Here is a 24,337-nt window from a genome sequence, read left to right on the forward strand (position 1 = left end):
ATACCATAGCTGTAAGTGTGATATAAAGAGCGGAAAGCCAGTCAGTCCACTAGCATGGTTTTTCCTGCTGCTGCTTTTTTTTTTTTAGAACCAATCAGTTTCGCCCCACTGCTTTTGGAAGGAGGAGTAAGGGAGAAGAAAAGAGAGATAGAGAGAAGTAGAAAGTAAAAGATGGCGAGGGGGTGATTATAACTAAGTGGATTTTCCATGTTTTACACCTTCACTTACACTCTGCAGCACCACTCATCAATTTACTAACCGCTCTGATATCGATCTACAGCCTTCCTCTCTCTCTCTCTCTCTCTCTTTCTCTCTCTCTCTCTCTCTCTCCGCTTCTCTTTGGTGTGTTCACACAGACATACACACACACACACACACACACACACACACATATATATATATATATATATATATATATATATATATATATATATATTGTGTGTGTGTGTGTGTGTGCTGAGAGTAATAATGGAATTGAATGGAATTGCTGGAGACGCTTCCACTGGTAATCTAGAGATGCTTCAGGTGAAAATCTTCTAGGTTTAATTTAGAGACGCTTCCAGTGGGACTCTTGTGACACCTCCAGCAGAATACTACAAATGCTTTTAGTGGAAATCTAGAGACACCTCTAGCAGTAATCTCAGAACTGGGCTCCAGTGCAGAAATCTATATAGCTTATTATTTTTCTCTTGTTCTTATTTTTTCTTCAGGCTGTATTAGTTCATTTCTGTTATCTTCATATTGGTATAATTAGTGTTCTATGGGTTATCTTTTATATTCTAACCCTAACTCTGTTTGACACAGAGTGCCACTGAGATGATGGATATCCTTCAGTTAATCAGAGAGTGACGGGGTGTGTGTGTCTGTGTGTGTGCACTTGCGCATGTCCTTGAGTGCTTACACTGTGTACAGGTGACACATTACAGGCTTCATCTCTACAGATGTGTATCTGATCTGTGCTCCTGCTCTGCACATATGCACCACACCACCAGTAGCCCTGTAATGTGTCATTTGTGGTTTTGTAATATAAACAGTCATTTCAGAACATTACGACCGCCCCTGGTTTGGAATAAACTCCCCAGGTCGTCAAAGATGTCACCTGGCAGGGTTTGCTGAATGTAATAAATGAGTAAGCAAACCAATCATGTGTTAGCAGAGCGCAAAAGAGTCATCATGGGCAAAGGACGTGATTTGACTAATGTCCACAAGGACATGAGAGTAGGGTACTGGGCGAAGTGTGGGAGCATCTTGGAAACAGCTAACTTCATAGGATGTTCTAAAGCTATCATAGTGAAGGTACCAAGAATAGACTTTTTTGCACATTGAGTGCCTCCTAACAGCATAACAGTGGTGCACCACAGGCCAATGATGCCAGAGGGAAACGATGACTCCGGCGAGTGGTACAGATGCTGTGGATCAAGTAACCTCTTCCATCACTTTCTCACTAGTGTTATCTGAGCCAAGGGTGGTTATTCCCACTATTAGGTATAAGTCATCATATTCGGATATGATTGTAGAAGTAGATATTATACAGGTTTCTGATGTGATCTAATGAGTATCTGCTAAAGAGCTAAAGAGCACCTTACAACAAGCTTACTATCATCTAATATCAATCAATCATCCAAAAGGAGTTCAATGGAGCCCCATTACTCCAACGTATCCAAAGGTATTCAACTAAGCTTTGTCACTCCAGCTCAACCCAAGAGTATTCATTGGAGGTCCATCACTCCAACTCATCCAGGGGTGTTCAGTGAAGCTGTATCACTCCACATCCACCCAAAGGAGTTTAATCACACCCATAGAAGGTCAATGAAACTCATTTACTTCAACTTATTCCAAAGGAGGTCAATGGAGTTCCATCACTCCAACTAATCCAAAGGTGTTCAATGGAGCTCCATCACTCCAAGGTAGGACCAAAGGAAAAGAAAAATATAAGAATGTCAAGTGTGGCTCTTGGGCCATGAAAGACTATGTTTTTGTCTTTTTCACTCATGCATGTGATTAAAGTCAGTGGGATGGAGTCAGTGAGGAATTATGGGTAAGGTTGAATTCTCTCCCTATGAAGCTCCATGCTCCTCCACAGCTGGAATTAACAAAGGCCTCAGCCATCATTAATCATAACAGGATCTCCCGTAGCCTAAAAGAGCAGTGCTATTTAAGAGCTCAGTGATTTCGGTGTGTGTGTATGTGTGTGCAGACTGGAACGTTATTGCAGTCTGCACACACACACACACACACACACCGAAATAACTCTCAAAAACATTCACTGACACAAAACTAAACTTTGAGTTGTGAGGACCACAATTTGGCTTAGGTGAGGTCAGGTCTACCAAAGTCCAAATTCTTACTCAGACCCGCAGTGAGACCCCTACCAAAGGAAAGGGTGTTGGGTTCCGATGTGAGCACTGAAGAAAGTCTTGTACGACGATGTCAACTCACAATGGCGGCTTGTATGTCCTCTATTTTAGAAGCAATAGCTTACTGATAGAGTGTGTCGTTGAGATATGGCACAGCATGGATTATGGATATGCACTGATCAGCCATAACATTAAAACCTAATAATATTTAGGTCCCACTAAAACATCACAGACTCCATGGATCACATCAATGTGCCTTAGGCGCCCATGACGTCTCACCAGGTTGTCTTTCCTTGTACCACATTTTGTATGGCCAGAGCACTACATGCCAGAAACACCCCACATGACAACGTTTGGGAGATTTGCTGACCCATTCATCAAGCCATCACAATCTGGCCCTCATCAAAGTGGCTCAGATTCTATGTTTGTCCTTTTATTAACTCATTCCAACACATCAACTGAGAGTTTACTGGGCTGCACAATATACCACATCCCTTGACAGGTGTTAATAATCAATATTATTCACATTATTTATTCCTATAGTGTTAGATTATGCATATCTTGCTCCTCACAATCAAACATGTAGGGCTGAACTGGTTTTGGTGAGCCTGCTTGCTGCGTGTGCCATCTCTAGTATCCTTGGCCATGTGATCTGACCTGCCCACACAACTCTCTACAGGTTTTTTGGAGCATTTGTTGACTATTAAAAATTCCATAAACACTTATTCCACAGCTTTTGGACAAAACTTATTTTTTAGTATTAATTATACTAAATTATACTGTTAAGTATTAAGTTATTAAGTATTTTTTTGTATTTATAAATGAAGCTCACATGGTTTTGCTCCCTTACCCAAAATATAGGCAAGCAAAATTCAAACTTCTAGCCACTGCTGCTGTGCTTAGCTTTGCACACCCTTTAATTTAGTCCCTGTTTATAGATAACAGTGAGTCATACAGTGTCACAAACCACACAAGCAAGTCTATTAGAGACTACTGAACAACTCCACATAGAACATGGCAGAAGTAAGTTTTTCCCTGGTGTCAGCAGTTCTGGTAAGTTCTGGTACCTCATTTATGAATTATTGAGTTATTCATTATTGATAATTGTTCATTTTGAACTAGCTAGCTATGTTTGTTGCTATTTTATTTTCTAGCTAGGAAATGTGTTTGTTAGGCTAAATAGCCTTGTAGCTCCACTACTAAATGGGGGAACAGATGCACATTCTTATACAAACCCTGTGTGCAACTGTGTGTGTATAACTGTGCAACTAGGAAATGTGTATGAGAGTCTTCTCCATTCTGACAGATAGAATTGGATTACCACACACACACACACACACACACACACACACACGCATATACATAGGTGCAGCAACCCCACCCCACCCCCCACTGATCCATTAGCCTGTTGTTTACTGTAAGAATAATGGAACTGTCTAGTAATGAAGTTAAACTGGACTGAATTGTGGTGCTGTATTCAGGCATTGAAGCTCATTAGTCATCAAGGTGTACTGCTCCCTCCCCTGGACAGAGCTGAAACTGCCGTAGAGGATAAGAAGATAGAGACAGATGGATGGATGGATGGATGGATAGATATAGATAGATAGATAGATAGATAGCACTTACAAGTATTTAATCAAACATTTATTAATGTACCAGTCTAATCGGCGATGACCAGCCAAACCATTACAGCTGCTGCTAATACTGCTAATGGCCTGTGTGCTAATAACCCTGCATTAAGGCCTTGTGTTCAGCGTATGTGTGTGTGTGTGTGCAGACTGGAAAATCTGTAGTCTGTTTAAAGACAGACAGACAGTCAGACAGATAGAAAGACATATTTTAATCCACTATACATCTGCAGCGTGTGGTGACAGTACAGTAATAGTAAGAACTGCTGAAAGATTTTAATTCAGTTTGAATCTACAATGTGTGTGTAGTTATTACAACCTGGCAATAATAGATGTGGGGGTCTTGCAGTATGACTCTACAGTGTGTAGTGACAGTAATAATTGTAAGAGATTTTAATTCAGCAAGAATCTACATCTATGAATCTACTCTCTTCATTATGCTACAGATCCAGAAAGAATGGAGCTTGAAAAAGCCAAATGACTTTGATCCTTGCAGAACACTCTTTTTCGATAAGATGTGGTAAGATCTGTGTGTGTGTGTGTGTGTGTGTGTGTGTGTGTTAGAGAGAAAGAGAGAGAGATTGGGCAGGATCGTCCCTCTGTCTGTAAGAGAATGTGTGAATAATTGAGAGAATAGCACTCTATTTTTAAACTCACTCTAACCCCATACTGACCAATCAGCAGACTAGCTATCCTTCAGAGGATGCCTGGGGCCTGGCACTTGCAGTGATACTGATACTACGGTGAATCATATATATATATATATATATATATATATATATATATATATATATATATATATATATATATATTAATATAACATCTAATCCATCATATTAGGTATGAGGTATTATGTTAAACACTATAAACACAGAAAGCGAGTGCACTGTTGAATAACTGGTTTACCCACCCATGTTTAGGCAAAACCCCGCCCACTGTGTATCATTGCTGTCCAATGAAAAACATGAATCTCCGTTTTTGCCCGTTTCTTGTTTTCTCCATCGTTTGAGCCCTGTGGATGCTCTGTGTGCACTGTGTCAATAATATCTGACATTATTTACATGATTTATTTACCGTATTTGACGCCCATTCAATCATTTTGCATTCTCCTGTAAAGTCACCAGTTTGGAGATCCATGTTTTTCATTGGACAGGGACGATATGAACGATTAGCCAATCCTGGTGCAGGAGGGCGGGGTCCCTTTAAAACGGGTGGGAAATAAAACCAAACGAGCAGGCGCCTTCAGAAAGGACACATGCACACACAGCGGAGCGGAGGAAGCCCCTCCCTCATATCAGAGGTGTGTGTGTGTGTGTGTGTGTGTGTGTGTGTGTGTGTGTGTGTGTGTGTGTGTGTTTGAGGTGCAGCACTGTCTCGAAGTGTGGTACGTTTGTACTAGAGCGCGCGGACCTAACACTGAAATGCCTCGGTCATCCCGGTCTATCTCTCAGAGCTAATAGAGCAGAGCGCGCTTATGTGTTTATCTGCGCACAGATTCTGCTGACTCTCTCTCTCTCTCTCTCTCTCTCTCTCTCTCTCTCTCTCTCTCACTGCTCTGAACTGCTGAAGGAGGGAGGTTGCGCGTGCTGGAGGATAAACACGCGTGCAGGTACGGAACACATGGTTATTTTTGCATGGAATTACATTATGGTTGGAGTGACATTATGAGTATAGTTACATTATGGTTGGAGTTACAGTATGAGTATAGTTACATTATGGTTGGAGTTACAGTATGAATATAGTTACATTATGGACAGAGTAACAGTATGAATATAGTTACATTATGGTTGGAGTAACAGTATGAATATAGTTACATTATGGACAGAGTAACAGTATGAATATAGTTACATTATGGTTGGAGTAACAGTATGAATATAGTTACATTATGGACAGAGTTACAGTATGAATATAGTTACATTATGGTTGGAGTAACAGTATAAATATAGTTACATGATGGGCAGAGTAACAGTATGAATATAGTTACATTATGGTTGGAGTTACAGCTGGAATATAGTTACATTATGGTTGGAGTTACAGCTGGAATATAGTTACATTATGGACAGAGTAACAGTATGAATATAGTTACATTATGGTTGGAGCAACAGTATGAATATAGTTACATTATGATTGGAGTTACAGCTGGAATATAGTTACATTATGGTTGGAGTGACATTATGAGTATAGTTCCATTATGGTTGGAGTGACATTATGGATGGAGTAACATGAGCAGTGACATGGATGGAGTTACAGTATGAAAATAGTTACATTATGATTGAAGTAACAGTATGAATATAGTTACATTATGGTTGGAGTAACAGTATGAATATAGTTACATTATGGACAGAGTAACAGTATGAATATAGTTACATTATGGTTGGAGTTACAATAAGAATATAGTTACATTATGGACAGTGTAACAGTATGAATATAGTTACATTATGGTTGGAGAAACAGTATGAATATAGTTACATTATGGTTGGAGTAACAGTATGAATATAGTTACATTATGGACAGAGTTACAGTATGAATATAGTTACATTATGGACTGAGTAACAGTATGAATATAGTTACATTATGGTTGGAGTGACAGTATGAATATAGTTACATTATGGACAGAGTAACAGTATGAATATAGTTACATTATGGTTGGAGTAACAGTATGAATATAGTTACATTATGGACAGAGTTACAGTATGAATATAGTTACATTATGGACTGAGTAACAGTATGAATATAGTTACATTATGGTTGGAGTGACATTATGAGTATAGTTACATTACGGTTGGAGTTACAGTATGAGTATAGTTACATTATGGTTGGAGTTACAGTATGAATATAGTTACATTATGGACAGAGTTACAGTATGAATATAGTTACATTATGGACTGAGTAACAGTATGAATATAGTTACATTATGGTTGGAGTAACAGTATGAATATAGTTACATTATGGACAGAGTAACAGTATGAATATAGTTACATTATGGTTGGAGTTACAGTATGAATATAGTTACATTATGGACAGAGTTACAGTATGAATATAGTTACATTATGGACTGAGTAACAGTATGAATATAGTTACATTATGGTTGGAGTGACATTATGAGTATAGTTACATTATGGTTGGAGTTACAGTATGAGTATAGTTACATTATGGTTGGAGTTACAGTATGAATATAGTTACATTATGGACAGAGTAACAGTATGAATATAGTTACATTATGATTGGAGTAACAGTATGAATATAGTTACATTATGGTTGAAGTTTCAGAATGAATGTAGTTATGCATGGAGTTACTGTGTCTTTACTGTTCAGCTTATACCTGCGGAAACATTTCTGTTATTGCGAACAGTTAAATGAGTGGAAGATGAACTGATCTCCAAAAGGGATACAGTTAGAGATGAAAAGTTGTTTTCAACATTTTCAGTAAGGTTTGTATATGCAAAGGTTTAGCCACTCCAAGAGATTTGAGCTCTCAGATAACTTTAACTTAACCTTAATTAACTTGTTAGAAATTTGTATCCGCAAAGCGAAGAAGACTTTAAAAAAGTATGTTTCTTAAGCAAGTTTCATTGTGCAATGACACCTTAAATGTGACCTTCAGGAGTCATCAAAAGAAAACCTCTCCTGCAGAAATTCCTAAAACAAAAATTGAAAGACTCTTAGCTGCTACAAAAAAGTGTTTACAAGCTGTGCTACTTGCCAAAGAGGGTATAACTCTGTAGTGACCATGTGAGGCCCAGACTCTTTCGTTATTTTAAAACGGTAAAAGATGAAAAAAAAAAAAAAAATTAAAATATTAAAGAAACATGTCATTGTTAACTCTATACCTTTTGGAAATCAGGTGATCCTTTTCTTGCTTTTCTATGCACTAACATTTTGACTGGGGTGCTGACTGGGGTACTGTTTGAATTGCAACTATAGAAACATCTATACGTCCTTACTGTTCTGATTATGACTTGCTAAACATGTTTATAGTTCAGATTACATAAATTGCATAAATATTTGGCTGTTTGTTAAGATTATAATTGCATAAATGTAAACTCTTTTTATTTTATCTGTGTAAACATTTGCTGACTGTTCTAATTACTACAGTGTAAACGATTACTGTTTAGATTATAACTGTATAAATGTGTCGTTACTATTCTGATTATAGCTGTGTAAACATGTGATAACTGTTCTGATAATGATGTTTTGTGATAAAGTTTTTTGTTTTTAGATTATAACTGCGAAAATGTACTGTTGCTGTTCTAAATGCGACTGCTTATTTTTTTTGTTTATTGTTCCCATTATAACTGTCTACAAAAATGCTGATTACTGTTCTTTTTAAAGCTATGCACGCATTTGTCCACTGTTTAGATCATGACTGCATGAACGTTTGTTGTTGGAAGTTATTTAATTATTTAGTGTATTTAGTTATAGCAGCGTAAGCATGGGTTTGCAGTGTTGATTATAGCTGCGTAAACATGGGTTGACTGTTCTGATCATAGCTGTATTTATTTACATATTTATGTTTACTGTTCTGATTAAACTTGTGTACATGTGTTTACAGTTTTGATTATAGCTTTGTAACCGTATATTTACAGTTCTGATTATAGATAAGTAAACGTGTGTTTACAGTTTTGACCAGAGCAAATTTACATTTGCAGTTCTGATTATAGCTGAGTAAACATGTGTTTACAGTTTTGATTATAGCTGAGTAAATGTGTGTTTACAGTTTTGATTATAGCTGAGTAAACATGTGTTTACAGTTTTGACCAGAGCTTTGTAAACATACCTTTACAGTTCTGATTTTAGCTGAGTAATCATGTGTTTACAGTTTCGATTATAGCTGAGTAAATGTGTGTTTACAGTTCTGATTATAGCTGAGTAAACATGTGTTTACAGTTTTGATTATAGCTGAGTAAATGTGTGTTTACAGTTTTGATTATAGCTGTTTAAATGTGGGTTTACAGTTTTGACCAGAGCTTTGTTAACATACATTTACAGTTCTGATTATGGCTGAGTAAACATGTGTTTACAGTTTCGATTATAGCTGTGTAAAATTGTGTTAGCAGTTTTGCTTATAGCTGTGTAAACGTGGGTTTACAGTTTTGACCAGAGCTTTGTAAACATACCTTTACAATTCTGATTATAGCTGAGTAATCATGTGTTTACAGTTTTGACTGTAGCTTTGTAAACATACATTTACAGTTCTGATTATAGCTGAGTAAACGTGTGTTTACAGTTTTGACCAGAGCTTTGTAAATGTACATTTACAGTTTTGATTACAGCTGAGTAAATATGTGTTTGCAGTTTTGATTATAGCTGAGTAAACGTGTGTTTATGGTTTTGACCAGAGCTTTGTAAACATACCTTTACAGATCTGATTTTAGCTGAGTAATCATGTGTTTACAGTTTCGCTTATAGCTGAGTAAATGTGTGTTTACAGTTCTGATTATAGCTGAGTAAACATGTGTTTACAGTTTTGATTATAGCTGAGTAAATGTGTGTTTACAGTTTTGATTATAGCTGTTTAAATGTGGGTTTACAGTTTTGACCAGAGCTTTGTTAACATACATTTACAGTTCTGATTATGGCTGAGTAAACATGTGTTTACAGTTTCGATTATAGCTGTGTAAAATTGTGTTAGCAGTTTTGCTTATAGCTGTGTAAACGTGGGTTTACAGTTTTGACCAGAGCTTTGTAACTGTACATTTACAGTTCTGATTATAGCTGAGTAAATGTGTGTTTACAGTTCTGATTATAGCTGAGTAAACGTGTGTTTACAGTTTTGACCAGAGCTTTGTAAATGTACATTTACAGTTTTGATTACAGCTGAGTAAATATGTGTTTACAGTTTTGATTATAGCTGAGTAAACGTGTGTTTACAGTTTTGACCAGAACTTTGTAAACATACCTTTACAATTCTGATTATAGCTGAGTAATCATGTGTTTACAGTTTTGACTGTAGCTTTGTAAACATACATTTACAGTTCTGATTATAGCTGAGTAAACGTGTGTTTACAGTTTTGACCAGAGCTTTGTAAATGTACATTTACAGTTTTGATTACAGCTGAGTAAATATGTGTTTGCAGTTTTGATTATAGCTGAGTAAACGTGTGTTTACGGTTTTGACCAGAGCTTTGTAAACATACCTTTACAGTTCTGATTATAGCTGAGTAATCATGTGTTTACAGTTTTGATTATAGCTGAGTAAATGTGTGCTTACAGTTTTGATTATAGCTGAGTAAATGTGTTTTTACAGTTTTGATTATAGCTGTTTAAACGTGGGTTTACAGTTTTGACTAGAGCTTTGTAAACATACATTTACAGTTCTGATTATAGCTGAGTAAACATGTGTTTACAGTTTTGATTATAGGTGTGTAAACGTGGGTAACATAGACTCATTTACAATTTAGAGTCTGTGTGTTTGTGTGTGTGAGAGAGCAGTGAGACAGGCATTTGTCTGAAAAGCTTAAGCATGGAGGTGCGTGTATGTAGAAAGATGGATGGACCTCTTCGACCTTCGCAAAGCCTGGGAGAGAGGAACATTTGGCGTTAGGTGATGAAATGACGCCGTGCTTGAAGAGACGCCAGATCCTGTAAAAATCCCCCTACAGAGAAAAAGGGGGGGAGGGGGGGGGGGTTAGGAGAAAATGTCAGTGTAGTTGTGTGTGTGTGTGTGTGTGTGTGTGTGTAGTTTGCTGAACTGACACTGACAGACAATCTCAGTCATCTGGCTGCAGTGATTTATGGGTAAGGTGACCGTCCTCGTTTTTATGAGAGACTGTTTATGGTGAAATACATTGAAACATGCACACACACACACACACCAGACACACATACCCATAAAACACTCACTTTCACCACTGAATAACCACCCCTCTCTCTCTCACTGACAGGATGTGTGTGTGTGTGTGTGTGTGTGTGCTGATTTACTCCTTTGATTAATTTTCCGTTGTTTACACACCATCTTGCTCTTAATTTGGTTATATTTCAAGCTCAGTGTCAGCTGATCCATTAAACAGTGTGTGTGTGTGTGTGTGTGTGTCTGTGTGTTGAAGCAGACAGCAACATCAGTCACAAAACCACCAACCACCAAATATAGCATATCACACACACACACACACACACACATATGGATGGCTTCTGAGGTCCATCTGGGTGTAATATTATGCTGACTGCCATTGCTTCAGTTTAATGGGCACCAAAGGCACCAAATGCCTTTCTTTTGGAGTGTTACTTTCTACTCTGGAGGAGCTCCACAATGGGACCACCTCGAACTCTCCTCAGGAGTAATCCAGCATTACTAGTTCCTTGTTTACTAGTTGGGGAGTCTGTCCTCCCCATTTCAATCCACTCCACATCTTATTACACAATAAGGTGTATTATTCAATAACTACAGGAACGCCTGTACAAACTGGTGGGGCAGTTCTTTAGTACTATAGTAACACTTTTGGCCTGCCGGCAGTCCACAGGCTTTTTGAAGAGTTAAACATCCCATCACCAACCACAGGAGAAAAGTGATGAAGTTATATCAGCATCTCTTTACAAATGGAGATGTTTACAGTCTAAAGTCTAGCAAATCAATTGTTCGTTTTTTTTTAAATACTTTAATACTGCAGTTCATAGTTTTTCAGTTTTGGCTCATAAACAGCAAAGCGTCCACTGTTCATTTCAGGTTTGAAAAGAGGAAATGCATTGGGCCGCAGTGATTTCTGGGTAAGTTCTGCCGCAGAAGTCCACATTTGTGTTTGCTTGCAGTAACCAAACAGCCCTTATGGTGGTGCTTGGGATTTCCATGAGGGCAAGTGGACTAATGCATGTTGAAACTGGGATTAAATGCAGTGTGACCGGTTGAACATCAGGTTATTGGTTTGATCCTTGTATCTGAAGTAGACTGTTAAGCTGGATGGAGAGGTAGATATGATCATGAGGCCAGCTGAGTGAGGATTTTCTGATGAAAAAGCAGTGATGGACAGTCATGCCATTGCAACCACGGTCAAGAAAGTTAGCGGCATAATTAGTTGCTAGACCACTGGTCTTCTCCCAACCAAAATAGTAATGCGCTGAGGTTGCCCAGCTAATGCAGATGGGTCTGAGTGGTCTCCATTTATCTAATATGAGACTACATCAGAAACCCACCAACCCCAGGAACACAGAGACCCACCAGGAATTCAGATGGTCAGCCCATCCCTGCCTGAGGATGCAGCCCTAGCTTTCTGTATGAAGTGAAAAAGCAGCGTTAAAGCTGGTGATGAATGAGTCATCAGGTGTAGCCACTCCAGCCCAGTATGTAGCTTACTGGTTTTGAAGAAACAGCTTGAGCACTGAAATGCTTCACTACCACAGGTTTTGGGTATTTGTATTCTGATCGGATGGCAGAATTTCCTGTAACTCAAGGGTACTCTTAGGAACCCTTGAAGAGCCTATTTTTAAGAGTGTAACACTGAACAAAGAAAGACGAAGCTGAAGGAACATAGTCACTGCAAAATAAAAAAAAATATTTATTTTTTACACTGCTGGAGAACCCTGAGAACCATGACCATCTCTAGAAAGTGTTGCTGATTTAGGTTTGGATTAGAATAACTCACAATGTTCAGGCTCATCATATGTCCACTAGGGCTGCTCTGCAGTCCAGCGTTAACTCACTCATCCAGTTGGCTTCGGAAGGCAGTGAGTCAGCGAGAGCTGAGCAGGGAGAGAGAGAGAAAGATGACAACAGCACAGCACAACTCTCAGTTTAGAGCAGAATCAGCACATTAACGACTCTACCTTACCTTCAGCTGGAACAGCTGAGAGAGAGAGGCAGTAAGACACAGAGACACTAATGAACACGTGCTCTTTATATGTATTCATTTATTGTGCTCAATTTTCTAATACTCATATTTATCCTTGTTTTCATAATTGTTATTATTGTTTTGTTTATACTTAACTGTTACTTAACACTTAATCATTGGGCAGCATTGTAGGCCTCTCAAAGGGCCAAAGGTCTTGTTCACTCTCCTCATCAGGAATCAACACCAGATTGCTGCAGACACATTTCAGATAATAATGTAGGAGTTTACATTGTGTGTAATCCTTCAGGCTGCAAGGCTAATGTAGCTAACAAGTTATGAAAGCTTATATCCCACCAATTAGCCCTGGAGCTATGGGGATAATGTGGATAACAGGTAATTGAATATTACACCTAACAGTTATCTCTGGAGTTGTGAAGCTAATGTAAAGAATAAGTAGCGGATGCTGATATCCCATAAGTGTTTGTGGTGCTAACTGCATGCCTTTGGCTTTCCTGGAAGCCCAGTCAAGGTATAGAAAGGTGCTTGGGGCTAGTAGGGTGGTATCAATGGTTCTTCCCAAACTTCTCAGAAAGAGCTGCAGTCCTCAGTCAATGATTGGATAGTATAGCCTTGTGCTTGGCTCTGTCTCTGTGTTCGGTCATAAGCAAGGGGAATGTCACAGGTGGTGGTGCATTTTACGTTAAGCTCACAACCAGGCTACAGATCCTTCTGTGTCAGACGAATACTGACTGTAGAATACTGTGCAAATGCTGAGCAAAATACTTTAATAAAAAACATTTTTGTGTCTCTGCGTATGTAGTTGGTGTGTGTGATGGGATGATGGGAGATGTTGTTCCCGCAGCTGGCTTTGCTGCTCAGCCTGGTGCTCGGGTCTCTGCTGTACCTGCTGACTCACACAGTACACCTGGACAGGTAAGCATTTACCCCCACTTACATTCACTTTATGCACCACCATTTTACAACCCCCAACATAACTTAGTACATTTTAGTACATTTTCATAAAAATACCCAAATATACAAGCTTGCAAACCACTGATGTGAAGACCTACATCTCTGCAGGCTGCAGTCTGTCTGCCCCGTCGAGAGCAGGCCGCACCATGCTCGCGATCCAGTGCAGTTCCCCTTTCGGCCACCACAGTATAAGCGGGGTCTTCGGCAGGATCTTCGCAGGGGCAACACCTCTAAGGGGCAGCTGATCCAACAGCTGCCGCACGCCATCATCATCGGGGTCAGAAAGGGTGGCACTCGTGCACTGCTGGAGATGCTGAACCTCCACCCTGCCATGGTCAAGGCCTCGCAGGAGGTCCACTTCTTCGACAATGACCAGAATTATGGCAGGGGCGTGGCCTGGTACCGCCGCAGGATGCCCTTCTCCCTGCCTGGCCAAATCACCATTGAGAAAAGCCCTGCCTACTTTGTGACAGAGAAGGTCCCAGAGCGGATTTTCAGGATGAATTCGTCCACGAAACTGCTGGTGATCGTCCGCGAGCCAGCAACCCGTGCCATCTCCGATTACACCCAGGTAAAGGTGGACTTACCCGAAACTCGAAACAGTGCTGTGGCATGTCTTGGTGACTGGCCACTAGGGGCTGGCCCCAAAGTAAACCAGTGTGAAATAAATCCAGTCAGCTTTGGCAACTTAGGTTTAAAGTAACATATGGATTTAAACCTTCTGGACTAAACAGAAGGCAGTGATTCCAGATGTGATTCCTTTTTTATTGTATTTACACACATATCACGAGCATACATAAATGTAGGTATTGTGATATAAACTGAGGAGTGTGTTACAGTCTCTCATTAGGATTGAATATTAATAACACTCTAAATGTAGGTATTGTGATATAAACTGAGGTGTGTGTTACAGTCTCTCATTAGGGTCGAATATTAATAACACTCTAAATGTAGGTATTGTGATATAAACTGAGGTGTGTGTTACAGTCTCTCATTAGGGTTGAATATTATTAACACTCTAAATGTAGGTATTGTGATATAAACTGAGGTGTGAGTTACAGTCTCTCATTAGAGTTGAATATTAATAACACTCTAAATGTAGGTATTGTGATATAAACTGAGGTGTGAGTTACAGTCTCTCATTAGGGTTGAATATTAATAACACTCTAAATGTAGGTATTGTGATGTAAACTGAGGTGTGTGTTACAGTCTCTCATTAGGGTTGAATATTAATAACACTCTAAATGTAGGTATTGTGATATAAACTGAGGTGTGTGTTACAGTCTCTCATTAGGGTTGAATATTAATAACACTCTAAATGTAGGTATTGTGATATAAACTGAGGTGTGAGTTACAGTCTCTCATTAGGGTTGAATATTAATAACACTCTAAATGTAGGTATTGTGATATACACTGAGGTATGTGTTACAGTCTCTCATTAGCGTTGAATATTAATAACACTCTAAATGTAGGTATTGTGATATACACTGAGGTATGTGTTACAGTCTCTCATTAGCGTTGAATATTAATAACACTCTAAATGTAGGTATTGTGATATAAACTGAGGTGTGTGTTAGCTATAAAATATAACATTAGTAGGCAAACCTGGACAGCTTCAAAAAGCCTTGTTGTCACTTCTTGTAGGTGCTGGAGGGAAAGGAGCGCAAGAATAAAACGTACCACAGCTTTGAGGCGCTGGCCATCAACCCCAGCACCCAGGAGGTGAACACCAAGTACAAGGCTGTCCGCACCAGCATCTACGCCAAGCATCTGGAGCACTGGCTGGAGTTCTTCCCTGTCCAGCAGTTCCACGTGGTGGATGGAGACAGGCTGATCTCAGACCCGCTGCCTGAGCTCCGTCTGGCCGAGCAATTTCTGAACCTTCCACCAGGTATCAGCCGGGACAACCTGTATTTCAACTCCACGCGGGGTTTCTACTGCCTGCGCTTCAGCCGCCGCTTCAGCAAGTGCCTGGCGGGCAGCAAGGGCCGGATGCACCCAGACGTGGATTTGGCTGTGCTGGACAAGCTAAGGCACTTCTACCATCCATTCAACCAGAAGTTTTTCCAGATGACCGGGAGGAAATTCGATTGGCCATGAGGAGATCGAATGGGAGTGTTTTATTAACTAGGGCCGCTAAGCTGCAGTTCTGCTTATTACAACTTTCTTTGAAAATATAGAGCTATTTTTTTAACGTAATAATATAAATACATTAAATGTATATAATAAATACATGCTTTGTGTTGTGTATAAACTGAAACAACTGAAAAACACACTCTTCTACCATTGGTTCATGCAGCAGGACGTTCGCCACTCTACTGCTAAAAGAACTTTAAGATTCAGAAATGGAAATGTGACCAAATGTACAGGATGTCATGTTGATGATGGGATAGGGATGAGGTCTGCTATATCTGATGCCACTCTTGTATTCCTGGGTAATCACTAAATCTAACAAACCTGTCCCATAACATCACCTCACAACATACACTTCAGAATTAAAGTGATTGCCTGAAAAAGTTATTAGGATTATCTGGAGGAGATAAACATATACCTCTAACATTGGCTAGAGGGGTATAAAACCCCCCAATGATGATAGTGCTACATCCAGTTCTTTTGGGATGTGGTGGGGTAGTGATCATCCAACATCCTGACCTCACTAACACTCTTGTCGCTGAATACAATCACATCCTCACAGCAATGCTTTAAAATCGAGTAGAAAGCTTTCCCTGGACTGTAGAGACAGTTACTCCAACAACAGCAGGAGAAACTCTTTTTTTAATACCCTTGATTTCGGAAGAAACCACGAATGAGCAGGTGTCCCAATACTTTTGTCTATGTAGTGTGTATATTCTGTCTGTGTATTTATTATCTGTCAGTCAATCTGTCTGTCCGTCCATATATCTATGTATCTATTTATCTATTAAAGTAACATATATTAAACCTGAATCATTAACTGAACTGTTCTCTGAATAAACCAGTAGCCTATCGGCGAGCGTTAGTTCCCGCCAAGCCCCGCCCATAATTAGCATAGACCCCGCCCTCTCCGCCTCCGCGCTCTTCATCAGTTCTCAGCTCGTCTGTTCGCCCCTTCGGCTTTATTTTGTTTTATATTTATTTTATTTTATTTATTTGCTCTGTTTGGGAGCGTTGGGGTGTGTGCTGAGCATGGCGTTTACTCTGCAGGGCTCTAAGAAGAAAGTGTGTTATTATTATGACGGTAAGAGAGAACCGAGAGCGGCTACGTCCGCTCGGGCCTGACCAGGAGAGCGACAAGGAGAGAGGGGTAGCTATAGCTAGCTAGCCAGAGCCGAGCAGAGCAGAGCAGAGCAGAGTGGTCACTGAGGCCGGCCTGGGGGAGGGAGTGATGAGGTTAGAGGGCTAGAGAGAACAAAAAGGGACACTAAATATAACAGGCTGGGCTGAAGGGTGACAAAACCGCAGCAATTCTGAATGTGGGTCCTGATAGCATTGATGCTAATGCTAACTGGGGCTGTGCTTTGTGTCTCGGTGTGGCGCTCGCGCTCTCGCTCTCTCCCCCTCCCACACACGGTGTGTGCGCGCGCCTGTCACGTACATAAATACTAGCTCGTTACGACGAGCTTGCAGTCGGTTGCTCACCTGCTTCTTACTCCATTTTTCTGTTCCACCTTAAATGGTGCAGCAGTTAACACGCCAGAGTGTTAACTGCTGCACCATTTAAGGTGGAACGGAAAAATGGTCCGAAGCCAACTTGATCTTGTTCAGAGGCGCGTAGTAAGTACGCACACCCACTCAGTGGCAACATTACATGCACCTTCGGGTGGATTTGTCGTGTCTTGAATATTGTAAAATGATAACACTGGTGCCTTTAAGGCCCTAGTGCAGCATTTCTTTATTTTTATCCACGTGCTCACAGTGTTTTACCTGCTCAGATACACACCTGATTCCCCTCGTGGCCCATTAAAGACCTGTATAGCGCCTTATAGTACTGTACTTTCTCTGTATGTGTCTGTGTGTGTGTCTGTGTGTGTGTGAGTAGACAATTAAAGCAATAGTTTGACAAACTATTGACAAAAATATGGAGTATTTACATAAGCCTGTCTATTAGAGATGATGATTCACATGATTTGAGGTGAGTTTGTGATGATGTAGTTGTAGCACCATCTGATTGGTGGGGTATAAGCTTCCATTACCTCCTACATTAGCCTTGTAGCTCCAGTGCTTATTGGTGGAGTACAGGCCTTCATTACCCTCTGCATTAGCCTTGTAGCTCTGATGCTAATTGGTGGAGTATAAACTTCTTTACTTTGTACATTAGCCTTATAGCTCCGGTGCTAATTGGTGGAGTATACACATACCGGTCTGAAGCCATGTCACGTCTTGGTGTATGATTGGGAAACTGGGTGCGGGGTTAGATTTCTGAACCATCTCTTCTGTGTCTCCATGGTAACATGCTCACACCTTTTCAGGTGATATTGGGAATTACTACTATGGGCAGGGCCACCCTATGAAACCCCACCGGATCCGCATGACCCACAACCTCCTGCTGAACTATGGCCTCTACCGCAAGATGGAGATTTACGTGAGTTCATGACGCGCTAATGTTTGACATGAGAACTCGTTCAGGTGGACAGTGTCATTTAAAGCAGGGGTTTTCAAACTTCCTCATGCTAGAATCCACACATGGCGTTTGGCCCAGTCCTGTTACTCGCACTTGAAGTATCACACCCTTTTTATTTTTAGTATGAACATATTAATATTTCCTTAATATTTACATGTGTTTTTGTTTGAAATTGTTTTGTGTTGAGCTATAGCACTGGGTTTCCCAAAACCCTCTTTTCATTTCAGTTTAACATTGGTGTTAAATGGTAGAGAGATCATTACATGGAAACTTTATTTAAGATGATCTTAATGCGATGAAGCTGTCGAGAAACTGAGGTTGGGTCATTTAACTGTTCTGTATCTGATCACCCTTACTAGCAGAATTCCTTTCCCACTTACTGGGAAATAACCAGTCACTGTGTCTCTAATTTCACTGCTCTCTAATACACAGAGATGTGTATCAGATTTGAAAACTTCGAAAAGTCTTTAATCTGACTGGGAAAAGTGATATTGTGTAAAGTTGACTCTTGACCATTAGATTAGATATTTTCAACAAAAGATCTTGGATGCCTGTTTGATCAGACAATAAGTTAGCATAGACAGTTACAGTAGCTGTAGCTGATAATGCAAGATAAGGCCAATACAAATTGTATTTTAATGTGTGTGTGTGTGTGTGTTCTAGCGTCCTCATAAAGCCACAGCGGATGAGATGACGAAGTACCACAGTGATGATTATATAAAGTTCCTGCGTTCCATCCGACCCGACAACATGTCCGAATTCAGCAAGCAGATGCAGCGCTGTGAGTCCACCCCCACATATAGACACAGAGTTGAGGGAATGGTCTCGGGAGTGTTTTCAATAGTTTTCACTTTTTGCTTGCTTTCCCTCTTACTTGAACATAGCCTGTCACTAAATTCACAACTACAGTGGGCTTGTTTTCTTTTTTTTTTTTGCGTGACTACTTTACTCTGTGACCTCCCACACATATCCAGACCTGGATTCCAGTTGTTTTGACTGCTGAATTTCTGCTGAATCTGGATTGTGGTGACATTCACACTGAACGCTAACACTGCCACTTATTCTGCCTTGAGTACTAGATTGTTTACAGTGTAGTACTGGATTGAGTGCTGGTTTGTGTATGGTATAGTGCTGAATTGAGTACTGGTTTGTTTACAGTTTAGTACTGGATTGAGTACTGGTTTGTTTACACTGTAGTACTGGATTGTTTACATTGTAGTACTGTATTGTTTACAGTGTAGCGCTGAATTGAGTACTGGATTGTTTACAGTGTATCGCTGAATTGAGTACTGGTTTGCTTACAGTGTAGCTCTGGATTGTTTTCAGTGTAGTCCTGAATTGAATACTGGATTGTTTACAGTGTAGTACTGAATTGAGTACTGGTTTGCTTACAGTGTAGCTCTGGATTGTTTACAGTGTAGTACTGGATTGTTTTTTTTAGTGTAGTCCTGAATTGAGTACTGGATTGTATACAGTGTGGAACTGTCATTAAAATGAATCTTGAATGAAACTCATAACACTTTATAACACTGACAATTGTGTGTGTGTGTGTGTGTGTGTGTGTGTACATAGTTAATGTAGGAGAGGACTGTCCAGTGTTTGATGGGTTGTTTGAGTTCTGTCAGCTCTCTACAGGAGGATCAGCAGGTTAGTCTCTTTTTATTCTTTTTATTTTTAGTCCCACCCATACTGCTGTATTACTGTTCATATTATACACGTTAGTGTTCAGACTTCCGCTAACTTAACACTGATGTATGGTGGATGCTATATTCTTACTCTTTGTACATTTGTGTGTGTGTGTACGTGTACGCTCATGTGTAGCCGGTGCTGTAAAACTGAACAGGCAGCAGACCGATATCGCTGTAAACTGGGCTGGTGGACTGCACCACGCTAAGAAATCGGAGGCGTCCGGTTTCTGCTACGTAAACGACATTGTGCTGGCTATCCTGGAGCTGCTGAAGTAAGCCCTGTCCCGTCTGTGCTGTGATTGGAAAGCACTGCTGTCTTTCAGCTGTTTCAGACACATAAACATCCTCAGCTTTAAAATACACATAGCTTTTTGTTCTGGATATAGGTTTGAGTTCAGGGTTTTAGTGGGTTTAGGTTGTGGATTTGGGTTTTGCACATGACTGGGTTCTAGACATGAGTCGTTGAGTTGAGGGTTTTGGTTCTAAGTAGTTAAGGATTTGGGTTTTGTATGTGACTGTGCCCTGTTGTTCCTCCTAGGTATCATCAGAGGGTGTTGTATATTGATATAGATATTCACCATGGCGACGGGGTGGAAGAGGCGTTCTACACCACCGACCGTGTCATGACGGTCTCCTTCCACAAATACGGAGAATACTTCCCCGGAACTGGAGACCTTCGGGTACACACTCATGCCTACCTGTATTGTTGAACAACAGTGGTGTTTAATCACTGCATGTCGTTGTGTTGATGTTTTAGTGCAATGCTGCTATAATGTGTTTGTGTGTGTAGGATATCGGAGCGGGGAAGGGGAAATACTATGCTGTGAATTTTCCTCTAAGAGATGGAATTGATGACGAGTCGTACGAACAGATCTTCAAGCCAGTGAGTTCACTGAACAGTGTCAGAAAACATCTCTTCCTTCAGTTAGCCTAGTTGACTACATTACCTCCATTTGAAGTGGGATGTTGGATTTTCTGAGTTCCAAGTAGGGAATTTTAACTTTGTTTCGAATTGCAAAATACAGCGCAATGCATTATCAACTGGTACCGCCTACAATGCTAACCTGGGACATAAAAGGTAGAACATATTTTAGTTAGATTCACTATTAAAGGATTGTCCAACCTAAACTACGAAAGTCTTTAGTTACTGTTATCGTACAGTTATCAGAATGTTTAGCTGGACGCGGTTAACTCTGGTGTGACGTCATTCCCAGCTCAGACATCCGAGGTAAATGAAAGGCAGCATAAAACATCTCTGGGTTAGTGCAGTTAGCCACAACATCCTTAAAATGTCTCTGTTCGCCTAATTAGCTATGTAATCTTAGCTAAAACATATCCAGGGTAGTGCAATTAGCTACAGCATCCTCAGCAAAAACTTTTTCACTGTGACCTTATTTAAATTTTATTATTAAAATGTGTGTGTGTGTGTTTGCACAGGTGATGGCTAAGGTAATGGAGATGTATCAGCCCAGCGCCGTGGTTCTGCAGTGTGGAGCAGATTCTCTCTCTGGCGATCGACTGGGCTGCTTCAACCTCACTATCCGTGGTATGGACAGGACAACCTCACTGACCCCCACTCTTGCCTCACCTTTAACTTACCTCACCCTAATGACCTATCTTTTTCTCGGTCTCTCTTTCTCCCTCTCTGACTATCTCTCACGCTTTCAGGCCATGCTAAGTGTGTAGAGTATATGAAGTCGTTCAACCTGCCCCTGCTGATGCTGGGAGGAGGGGGGTACACTATCCGTAACGTGGCACGCTGCTGGACCTACGAGACTGCCGTGGCTCTGGACACAGACATCCCTGACGGTACGGTCCTTTTCAGTGTAACTCTTTTGGCAGGTGTGCTGCTTTAATCTGATCAGCTTTAATCATCATAATCTAATTCCCACAGTTTACTCCTCTTGATGTTTTATTAAAGACAGACTGAACCCTTGTTTCCGTAGCAACTGTGTGGCACTGTTGGCCAAGTAGGTTGCCCTTGCTGCTATAACTTTGCTGTGAGTGACTGAATACTTTGTTTAACGCCACATTCGCTTCCTTTACGTGGTTATACAGTGGTTGCCGGTGGAAAGGGCCACCGTTACCTGCCGGTGAAAAAATTGTCTCCAACAACTAATGTGTGACCTTTAACACAATATTTTGATTTACTGAATATTTGTTTTAATTCCACATAGTATATTTCACAAAATATTTCACATTTCAAAAAGACATGATGAAATATCTGCAGCATGTTTGTCAGAGACAGGGAATTAAATAAAACAAAAACTGACAGAGAAAAGTGGAAATTAAAGAGAGCTCTTGAGGTTATAGCCTCATTTAAAGAGCAGAGAAGGTAAAATAATATAGCATTCTTCAGTAATTACAAAGGTTGCACTGAATGTCAAAGCACTTCATCATTCTAGGTTTATTAAATAACACTTGAAAGTCTGTGCCTATGGCAAAACTTGTGATGATGGTCCATTTATTGATCTTCTTACACAAGCAGCCAGGTGCTCCTCTTTTAATGTGTTTCTCTGATCATTGCTATTTGGTGGGGTATCAGCTTCCATTACTTATTAGCCACATTAGCCTCATAGTTTCCAATTCAATTTTCTTTCTTTTTGTGCATGTGTGTCATCCGCAGAGCTGCCGTATAACGACTACTTTGAGTATTTTGGGCCAGACTTTAAGCTGCACATCAGTCCATCCAACATGACCAACCAGAACACACAGGAGTACATGGACAAGATCAAGTAAGAACTGCTCAAAATTAACCACCAACCATATAAAACACCAAACCTTGTAAAAAACTAATTGTAAATAAACCTTGTAAGCAAACCCTGTAAGTAAATCACAATAAATCAAACCCCATGAATGAACCCCTTATAAAGTAAACCCCAAACATAAACCCCCATAAACTAAACCCCATTAATATTAAATAATTTCTGTAAATAAACTTTTGCAAATAAACATTTGAAAATGTCTCCCTTGAATTGATACCTGTACCAAAAACCATGTAAACAACCCCCATGTAAATAAATCAGTGAATTATTCTTGTTAAAAGGGACAGTGTTATTCTAAGCTATATAGTAGTTGTGTTTACAAAGGGATGTACAGTTAGAATATTGTACTGTTGGAGTGTATAATGTGTGTGTGTGTGTGTTCGTGTTTGTGTGCCTGTTTAGGCAGCGGTTGTTTGAGAATCTGAGGATGCTGCCGCATGCACCAGGGGTTCAGATGCAGGCCATTCCAGAAGATAGCCTTCCTGATGATACAGTGGACGAGGACACGGAGGATCCGGACAAACGCATGTCCAGTAAGACACACACACACGCATACAACTTTGTTTGCAGTGTATCTGTTTTCCATCCGCTGCTAAAACATATCTTTGTGCCCTTGGTGTGTGTTTGTTTGTGTGTGTAGTCCGTGCATCTGATAAGCGGATAGCATGTGATGAGGAGTTCTCAGACTCTGAGGATGAGGGAGAAGGTGGGCGGAGGAATGTGACCAATCACAAGAAAGGAGCCAAGCGAGCTCGAGTAGAAGACGAGAAGAAAGAGGGAGAAGAGAAGAAAAGCGGTAAGAACTAAAACGTTCAGAGAACCCCACTGATTACAGAACTCTCAACCTACACATTAAATACTACACATGTCGAGGCCCCTGGTGTCCTCTTGTGTCCTCTGCCCCTTTTCTGATCATTGTGATGACTTGGTTGAATCGAGTGTGTTTTAGTAATAAAAAAAAGGAAATGCCCCACCACATTCCCATCAATCATACAGTTTTGGGGTGTGTGTCTTATTTTTCAGAGGTGAAGGAGGAGGAGAAATCTAAGGAGAGCAGCTCAGAAAAACATGAGTCTAAAAGGTACAACAGACACACATTATCCACAGTGCCACGCAGTGCAGTCAGTGCAGTTGTGTTAAAAATGTTTTATTTATTTACAGTGTGAAGACTGACCAGACCAGCACCACCTGAAATCACCACCAGAGGGCGCCTGTGGATGTCTGCGTGTGTGTGTTATTATCTCGCTCTCTCCCGACCCCACCCCCTGGACTACACACACATTAGCATTATATTTATTACTGTGTGCAAGCGTGCATGTGTGTGTGGGTGCGCGTGTGTATGGGTGTGTTTCTCCATTCTGATCCAGTTGTCCAGATGTTTGTCTCAGTAACCATGTAGTCCCTTCAGATCAGTGGGGGTGCTTATATCTTTGTTTTTTAATAGGAAGTTTGTACTGATATTTTAGAAAATAAGTGGATGTTCATTTCGAAAAACACCTGGTGACTATTTCAAATTTGTTTAAATTTCATATTTTGTATTTGCATATTAAACTGTTTTTATATTA

General features: G+C 40.2%; 2 protein-coding genes across 3 annotated transcripts; both read left to right on the forward strand.

Annotated features, from left to right (window-relative positions):
- Nucleotides 1-5,209: 5,209 nt before the first annotated feature.
- On the forward strand, nt 5,210-16,660 carry LOC140553687 (heparan sulfate glucosamine 3-O-sulfotransferase 5-like). Of its 2 annotated transcripts, XM_072676690.1 has the most exons (5): nt 5,210-5,285; nt 5,555-5,594; nt 13,568-13,680; nt 13,828-14,290; nt 15,364-16,660. In XM_072676690.1, exons 3-5 carry the CDS (start codon nt 13,595-13,597, stop codon nt 15,817-15,819), a joined length of 1,005 nt encoding a protein of 334 aa, XP_072532791.1. In that variant the 5' UTR covers nt 5,210-5,285; nt 5,555-5,594; nt 13,568-13,594; the 3' UTR covers nt 15,820-16,660. The 2 variants fall into 2 exon arrangements, with proteins under 2 accessions (XP_072532791.1, XP_072532792.1); XM_072676691.1 differs by lacking the exon at nt 5,210-5,285 and having other exon boundaries at nt 5,309-5,594.
- A 122-nt stretch (nt 16,661-16,782) lies between these two features.
- LOC140553670 (histone deacetylase 2-like) lies at nt 16,783-24,337 on the forward strand. Its single transcript, XM_072676689.1, has 14 exons — nt 16,783-16,936; nt 18,168-18,280; nt 18,983-19,100; nt 19,892-19,966; nt 20,141-20,279; nt 20,546-20,687; nt 20,798-20,890; nt 21,445-21,553; nt 21,676-21,816; nt 22,634-22,742; nt 23,175-23,305; nt 23,413-23,568; nt 23,796-23,853; nt 23,934-24,337. Exons 1-14 carry the CDS (start codon nt 16,885-16,887, stop codon nt 23,962-23,964), a joined length of 1,467 nt encoding a protein of 488 aa, XP_072532790.1. The 5' UTR covers nt 16,783-16,884; the 3' UTR covers nt 23,965-24,337.

Source organism: Salminus brasiliensis, chromosome 1, assembly GCF_030463535.1.
Source record: "Salminus brasiliensis chromosome 1, fSalBra1.hap2, whole genome shotgun sequence".
In the NCBI taxonomy this organism is placed as follows: Eukaryota; Metazoa; Chordata; class Actinopteri; order Characiformes; family Bryconidae; genus Salminus; species Salminus brasiliensis.